Raw genomic sequence first — 7,860 nt, 5'->3', positions numbered from 1 at the left:
GGCAGGCGCCAAACTGCTGAGCCACCCAGGCATCCCAGACATTTTTCATTTAATCCTTTCTCCACCACTAGAATGTAAGTTAAATGAGAGAGATCTTACACCTGGAGTTCCTACCACCCATGGCTGGCACATAGTAGGCACCTTAGTTAATATTATTAAATGAAATCTCATTATTATATTATAGGTGGAGGCTGAGTAACTTCCCAAAGTAGAGCTGGGTTCTGATAAATATTTATTGGATAAAGGGATGAATAAATGGGTATTACATTCCCATTTTAGAGAAGAGTAAACAGTTGGTGGCAAACCAAAGATTTGAACCCAGGATTTCCTGATCCTTGAGCTTGGACCCTTTCCATGGCCATACTATGGAGCCTCATGTACCATTTGGCTGTGTTTGAGGATGTCTAGGGATTTGACAATCTTGATGTATCACATGGCGTACCATAATATGTAAAAACCCAGCCTAAGCCCGGGTGGCTCAGGGGTTGAGCGCTGCCTTCGGCCCAGGGCCTGATCCTGGAGACCCAGGATCGAGTCCCACGTCGGACTCCCTGCATGGAGCCTGCTTCTCCCTCTGCCTGTGTCTCTGCTTCTCTCTCTCTCTGTGTCTCTCATGAATAAATAAAATCTTAAAAAAAAACCCGGCCTACTCAGAGAAAGGGATATCTAATGCGACATCAGATTGTAACTCTCTGGTAGCACGACCCTAAATTTTTGTCTTTGTGAAACTGCATAGCCTTACAACATTTGTTTTACCTTATTTGCCCAAAGTCACAGGGTGTAAGGAATGGAAACAAAATGTGAATCTAGTCTTCCCACACTGGAGTTCCTGTTTGTTCCCCTACTCTGGGTTCGTTTGTTTATTTTTTAGATTTTATTTATTCATGACACACAGAGAAAGGCAGAGACACAGGCAGAGGGAGAAGCGGGCTCCATGCGGGGAGCCTGATGAAGGACTCATCCCAGGACCCCAGGGATCATGACCTGAGCCAAAGGCAGATGTTCAACCACTGAGCCACCCAGGTGACCCTAATTTTAATTTTTAAAACTGTCTTTAGAGGAGTAGAAGGGAGAAAAAGGAAGAAGTGGGGGAAGGGGGTTTGAAGAGACAAAACAGATGTTAATTTTTGCTTCGAGTTTCAATGGAGAGAAGGCTAACATGACTAAAGAAGCCAAAAGTTAAGGATGTTGAGGCGGAATTAAAATCCAGATTTTCGGACAGCGGTTTAGCGCCAGCGGTTTAGCGCCGCCTGTAGCGCGCGGGGTGTGATCCTGGAGACCCGGAATCGAGTCCCGCGTTGGGCTCCCTGCATGGAGCCTGCTTCCTCCTCTGCCCTGTGTCTCTGCCTCTGTCTTGCTCTCTCTGAATAAATAAATCTTTAAAAAGTAAAATAAAATCCAGAATTTCTGGATTCCAAGGGCTCCTCCTGGTTCCCGTTGCTACTCATTCATTCACTCATTCATTTGTATTGAGTCCCTGAAATTCCAGGCTCTGGGAAGGCTGCTATGAAAAACTCTGGAATCACAGAGTTCATATTCTAGTAGGAGAAACAAACTTAATAACGATGACGACGATTGTGTCAACTGCGATGAAAAATGACGTCACAGGAGAGGGAGGAACGGGGTGGTCTGAGCTGGAACCTCCAGCAGCTGTCCGCAGACTCCAACTAAGACACAGCTTCCGGACGCCCGAGCGCCCTCCATAAATCCCCCTTTCGTACTTATCCTCGCCTCGCCTCACCAGGGTGGGAACAGTAGGAGGAGGAGGTGCACAGCGCATGCTTCCTCAAAACTGGGGGCTCTGAGGATTTTAACTGGGACTCCGACAGCCGGGAGGATAGTACGCAGGCTACTTGCGTTAAGGCTCCGCCCAATAGGAGCTTGCGCTTGGGGTTGTGGTCCCACCCCCCAGCCCATTTTCCACTTCCGCTTCCGGCGTTGAGGCTGTCCAGTTCGAAAATGGCGTCGGCGGCGGCTGTGTTCCGGCTCTCTGGGCTGCTGGGTCGGTCCGGGGCACAGCTGGGGCGGTCCATGTCGAGCGGCGCCCACGGCGAGGAGGGCTCAGGTACTGGAGCTGCGGTTGGCGGGGCGGGCCTCAGCCCCACTCGAGCGAGGCAGGGCAGGACTGTGACCTTGGCTTGAGGACTTGGGGTGGGGGAGGCGAGCCTCGGGCTGGGTCCCCACACCAGGCCTAAGAGTCGTGCCCCCTCCACAGCTCGCATGTGGAAGGCCCTCACCTACTTCGTAGCGCTCCCTGGCGTGGGAGTGAGCATGCTGAACGTCTTCCTGAAGTCGCATCACGGAGAGCACGAGAGACCTGAGTTCATCGCCTACCCCCATCTCCGCATCAGGTCCAAGGTACGCCTTTGTAGGCTTTCGAGTATCCGTTCTCCTTTTATTACAAATGCCTAGTCCAAGTTCTTAGTTCTCTATAATCGTGCGCAATTTATCATATAATTCTTACAAGTTTTTATTTTCTCCGGTTTTATGGGGAAGTAACAGCCTTGGGGGGGGGTCACATCTGTTTTCTTTTTCAAGGTCATACAATAAGAGTCCTTCAGTTTTCCTTTTCTGATCCATCCCATCTCTGCTTTCTGATACTGTCCCGAAACGGTTGTCGGTTGTATGAGACTTGGATGTTTGGGAATCTCCCTTAAAGTGGCAAAATGGGAACGTGGTTTACCCTTCTACGACCTGGGCATCTGGCAGGTACTAGCTGCATAATGAGGAAACTAACAGCTTTTCCTATTCCGACCTCTGCTAGTTATTTTCTGAAGTGTTTTATCCTTTGCTGTTGATGTAGATGCAATGCATTTGTTTTCCATTGCTTGTTGTAAGTATTCTTAACAAGAGGCCCGTCTGGCTCTTTAATAATTATTACTTGACTTAGAGGAGATGGGACTGGCCTTAAAACAACTTAAGCTAGATTCTTAGATTCTGAAAGAATTTTTTGAGTCTGAGCCCCACTCCCACCCTTGTACAATAGATGTAAAAACCATATAGCAGGGTTATCAGTCTCTGTACTATTGACATTTGGGGCTGGATAATTCTTGTTGGGGCAAGGGGCTATCCTGTGAGTCCTGGGATATTTAACAGCATCCTCAACCTTTGCCCACTGGATGTGCTGTCTCAGATGTCTCCAGATATTGCCCAATGTCCTTGGAGGAGCAAAATCATCCACGGTTGGAAACCACTGCCCTACAGCATTGTTTTTCAAAGACAATGAGCAAAAACATTGAGGGTGAGGTGCCTGGGTCGCTCAGTGGGTTAAGTTAGATACAATTCAGGTGATTCCTTGCTCAGTAGGAAATCTGCTTCTTCTCCTCCCTTTGCCCCTCCCCTCTGCTCATGCTCTCTCGTTTTCTGTCTCAAATCTTTAAAAAAAAAATTTTTTTTTTTTTGAGGAGGGTAGGTTGCAGTTTCCAATCCAGAGGTTTGTTTTAGGTCTGGAATAAAGCCCAGAAGTCTGCATTTAAATAAGCATCTCCTCTCATTTACCCACCTCTACCATTCTGATACAGATCATGTGTGGATTATACTTACATAAACATTGCACTGATAGACTAATTGCCAGGGAGAGGCTTATGAATAATGAACTTGAGGTTGCTTTTCCTACTGTCTACTTTAAAGGCTCTCCTGAAAGTTATAAGAGAGCTCCATTAAATTACGGGAAGGCTGAAATACGCCAGTAGTTAAAGGACTAATTACCATTTTGTTGTTATGTATTGTCTGTCACTTCCCCTTTATCTTAAGCAGTTAATGGCAGTGCTGTTTATGAATTTTTTCTGGAATTGCCTAATTGACATCTTCACTCCACAGCCCTTTCCCTGGGGAGATGGTAATCATACTCTATTCCATAACTCTCACGTGAATCCACTTCCAACCGGCTATGAAGATGAATAAACAGAACCTGGACCACCACCCAGTGGGGACCACAGGACTGGTTTGGACCATGACTCTGCACACGGACCAGAAAAGTATATGGGACCTTAAGCTCACCTTCCTTACTTTGATGACCAGTATACTGATCCTCCATCCTTTTGCTTATGGCAGGAGATGGCTTAAATAAATAACTTAGATTGGTCCATGATCTGAGAGTTGTATTCTTTGTTTTTCCCTCCAAAATCAGCATTAAGGTTATTTTTGTTTATGTAATGAAGGTTTATGGCTGCTGCATACAGGCCTCTGGATAACATTGTTTATAATAGGCTTGTCCTTGGTTTCTTATGTCTGGGGGCAGGGTGGGTAAAGCAAAGGGACCATAAGTGGAGCTAATTTAAGTATCAAGATTGGGTCCTGACAGACTTTGGATGGCAAAGATATTGAGTGGCTGCCAGTAGAATATGTGCAATTTACAGAAAAGGGGATCTTTGATTCTCCAGAGGAAGTACTTTCTCTGTGTCCTAGCTTTCTCTTGTCCCATTCTACCAGCATTTGCTGAAGAATACTCCCTATAGTCAGGTAATTGTCTCCAAAAGTGTCAAGTTCTCATCTTGGGGTCTTCTCTCAGCACCCTGAAGGGTGAAAGGATTAGGAACTCTTGGAGAAATAAAGGCAGTATGACACACTCCATATAGCATTAGCTTTATTTGTTTCTGGATTTAAAACCTTCCTGTAGCATTAAGAATTAGGGAGAAACAATAGTAATAGTAACAAAATCACCCTTAAAAGAGCACTTAATTTCTCTTCAAAATTAATCTTGAAGTAGCTGAGATAGTTGGAGTCACTTTATGGGCAGGATGAAGTCAAAATAGAACAAAGAACAATTGGGCTCCTGGGTGGCTCAGTAGGTTAAGCGTCCAACTCTTGATTGCAGCTCAGGTCATGATCTAAGATTTGTGAGATTGAGCCCTGCACTGGACTCCATGCTATGTGAAGCCTGCTTTTAAGATTCTCTTCTCTCCCTCTCCTTAAGAAAAAGAACAATCAGAAAAAATTACTCCTTCAGTAGTAATTACAATGAAAGAACATGGTTGGCTTGGAGTGTTTTATTCTTGAAGCTCAACTGGTTTTATACTAAGATTCAAGAAGCTACCAGGTTTTGGTATTGCATAGTACATACAGTAAACTAGTACCACAAAGGTGAGACATATGGAAACAGGGTGTGAAAGCCTTTTATAGTAAGAGAAAAAAAGGATCCCTGCCATCTTTACCATTTTGTGATCTAACCACAGGAGAGAGGATAATACAATTTCCACCTTCTGTAAATTGTTTTATACCATATTGGGTGGATAGCATTGAACCAAATTATTCAAGACCTGCAATTTTGGTGACTACCTAACTTTCCAAAGTGTGTAAAATGCTCACCTGATCCTGACATCTTTTGTGCAGTTATAGAAGCATATTATTTACGTCGCTTGCTCTAGGAATAAATTTTAGAAATCAATGATGTTTCTAATTGTTTTAGCACACTATTTACCTTAGATAAATCTTCACTTTTTCTTCACCTTTAAATTATAACACCCCCCCCCCCCCCCGCAATATATGGGATATATAGGGTTACAGTGTAATACTTGTTCTGTAAAGTGCAGAGCTCTCCAGGGGCAAATAATGAAACTAAATGTTACAATTTATTCCGTCTTCATGATTACAGACATTGGAGGGCAGGGTGGGTACACAAAGCAGATAAAACAAACTCTTGTCCCATTTAACCAGATGCAGCATTTTAGCAGTTTTATGGTAATATAGGTAGATCTAATTAATTGACTTGGGCTGAAAGCTGGGAACAGCAAATCTCTGCAATTTAGGCCAAGGATCTTAATTCCTAAACTATACTATGAGCTCTGAAATGGTGTGTGTACTGCAACATTCTCCAAGCTTTCACACCTTAATCAGAAATCTGACACCTTTTCTTAAGGCAAGGAACTCTTAAGGCTGTCTTCCTCTTGGCTAACCCAGTCCACCAGCAATCTTAAAAGTTGTTAAATAAAACCGTTCCCCGGTTTAAAACCGTTGTTCTGGAATCCCTTTTCAGAGTCTTGGCTCCCTGAGAGAAGAGAGATCCTAACCAGTTGCTTCCATGAATAATAATAACCCTAGTACAATCTACCTAATGTCCTTTGAAGCAAACTCAAGAGGTCAGGCAACCCTGAACATCCTGACAGGTTTATCAGTATTTACATACAAAGGATATTTAAAGCTGATCCTAGACCAAATATTGCAACCATAATCCCAAGAAATTATTCAGTTTTAGCAGGTGAGGTTCCTGCAAGATGCCACAGCACGAGTGAGAAATCATCTCAAAGCAAAGAGTGATGGTTCATCATCTTTTACAAGTGAGAGGAAATCAAGGAGAAAAGAAAACTCCCTCCTAAACTCCTCATCAAATCAATGGCTATTTTCACGGCCTTAATTGATGAGATCCAGTGTCCTCAATTTCCTGATTGGAGGAGTCTATTTTCAAGGTGACAAGTTCAAGAAGAGCTTTCAGGCTTTTCTTTGCCATGGCCCATGAATTCCAGTCCTTCAATGGGAATCTCCTTCTCCTTTATTGCTTTCTGACGGGAGAAGAAAACACATGATACAGATCTATACGAAGCCTGAGGACCAAACTTTGTAAATATGATGGTACAGAAGTAAATCAGATCACACCAAAAGGCCACCCAACCATGATTCAACACTTGTACTCTTTTTAACCCGAGTACCATTACAGAGAAATTAAATGTAAGGCCAAAGAAGAGATTGGAAAGGAATTGTGATGAGGGGCTCCTGGATGGCTCAGTCAGTTATGCGTCTGCCTTCAGCTTAGGTCATGATCTCAGGGTCCTGGGATCGAGCCCCACATTGGGCTCCCTGCTCAGTGGGGAGCCTGCTTCTCCTTCTCCCTCTGTTGCTCCCCCTGCTTGTGTGCAGGCGCTCTCTCTCTCTCTCTCTCTGCCAAATAAATAAATAAAATCTTAAAAAAAAAAAAAGGAATTGTGATGAGTCGTCCATGTTTCATACGTGGAATTTAAAGTTTTCCACTGTTATGACAGACACAAATTCAAACCTGAGTTCCAGGACTTTCTGGCTAAGTGAACCTGAGCAAGTCTCACTTTCCTATCTGTAAATGGTATACAGATACCAACTTGTAATGACCCTGAAGATGTTTTAAGTTAACTAATTGGGAGTGCTGTGCTCAGTGCGGTTCTTAAAATCCAAAGCAGTTTCACATTCATTGAGCTGGAATGAAAATTTCCTAGCGGGTTGAGAGAGAGAACAGGACAAAGGAATTACAACAAAATGAGACCCTCAGGTCTAACAGCTCAGGCCAACACCCTGCTCCCCCCCCCCCCCAACAATAGTGGAACAGTGCACCACCTCAAAAATCAAGGAAATGATTCTGGTGAACTTGAACTAATCACTTCCTATTTGGGGGCATAAACGTTCCATGTATAAAAATATGAACAACTATGCCCACTTAATGAGTTTGAGCACCAAATGAACCAAAGGATGTTCCTGTGCTCCGTAAAATGTAAAGCACTGTAAGAACATTTGTCATTCAGAGGGATACCGGCTGGCCTTAGTGCTGATGGTGGGGAGAAAGCCCCCGCCACTGCCCTCACTGAGGCTTTTCTTCAAATCCTTCCCACCCCAACTACCGCCAGGTACTGCGCGTGTGGCCGGGGACACCGCAGCGAGAACCAGGAGCCAGGGGATGGAGACGAAAGGGCCCTGGCCACCTAAGGGCTCACCTGAACACACTGCTGATAGCGCTTGAAGAGGTCGGTGCACGGGTCTCCGGAGCCGTCCCCTTTAAGGAACTTCTCTGCAAACCAGCGATTGAAGCACTGGTCGTACTCGCGCTTCATGTCGGTGCAGGCCTCCCCTACGCTATTCATGGCGGCGGAGGCAGTAGCGGCGCACTTTGATGTCGTCACT

At 44.7% G+C, this 7,860-nt stretch overlaps 2 protein-coding genes across 2 annotated transcripts; one reads left to right on the top strand and one right to left on the bottom strand.

Annotated features, from left to right (window-relative positions):
- Nucleotides 1-1,913: 1,913 nt before the first annotated feature.
- LOC129507766 (cytochrome c oxidase subunit 6A1, mitochondrial) lies at nt 1,914-4,085 on the top strand. Its single transcript, XM_055322466.1, has 3 exons — nt 1,914-2,065; nt 2,216-2,358; nt 3,820-4,085. The coding sequence occupies exons 1-3, from the start codon at nt 1,960-1,962 to the stop codon at nt 3,901-3,903; spliced, it is 333 nt and encodes a 110-aa protein (XP_055178441.1). The 5' UTR covers nt 1,914-1,959; the 3' UTR covers nt 3,904-4,085.
- A 487-nt stretch (nt 4,086-4,572) lies between these two features.
- TRIAP1 (TP53 regulated inhibitor of apoptosis 1) lies at nt 4,573-7,857 on the bottom strand. Its single transcript, XM_055322467.1, has 2 exons — nt 7,674-7,857; nt 4,573-6,497 (listed from the first exon to the last, which is right to left on the bottom strand). The coding sequence occupies exons 1-2, from the start codon at nt 7,818-7,820 to the stop codon at nt 6,414-6,416; spliced, it is 231 nt and encodes a 76-aa protein (XP_055178442.1). The 5' UTR covers nt 7,821-7,857; the 3' UTR covers nt 4,573-6,413.
- Between the last annotated feature and the right edge of the window lie 3 nt (nt 7,858-7,860).

Source organism: Nyctereutes procyonoides, unplaced genomic scaffold (assembly GCF_905146905.1).
Source record: "Nyctereutes procyonoides isolate TBG_1078 unplaced genomic scaffold, NYPRO_anot_genome, whole genome shotgun sequence".
In the NCBI taxonomy this organism is placed as follows: Eukaryota; Metazoa; Chordata; class Mammalia; order Carnivora; family Canidae; genus Nyctereutes; species Nyctereutes procyonoides.
The sequence above is the reverse complement of the archived record's forward strand: the minus strand, read 5'-3'. Positions and strand labels throughout refer to the sequence as shown.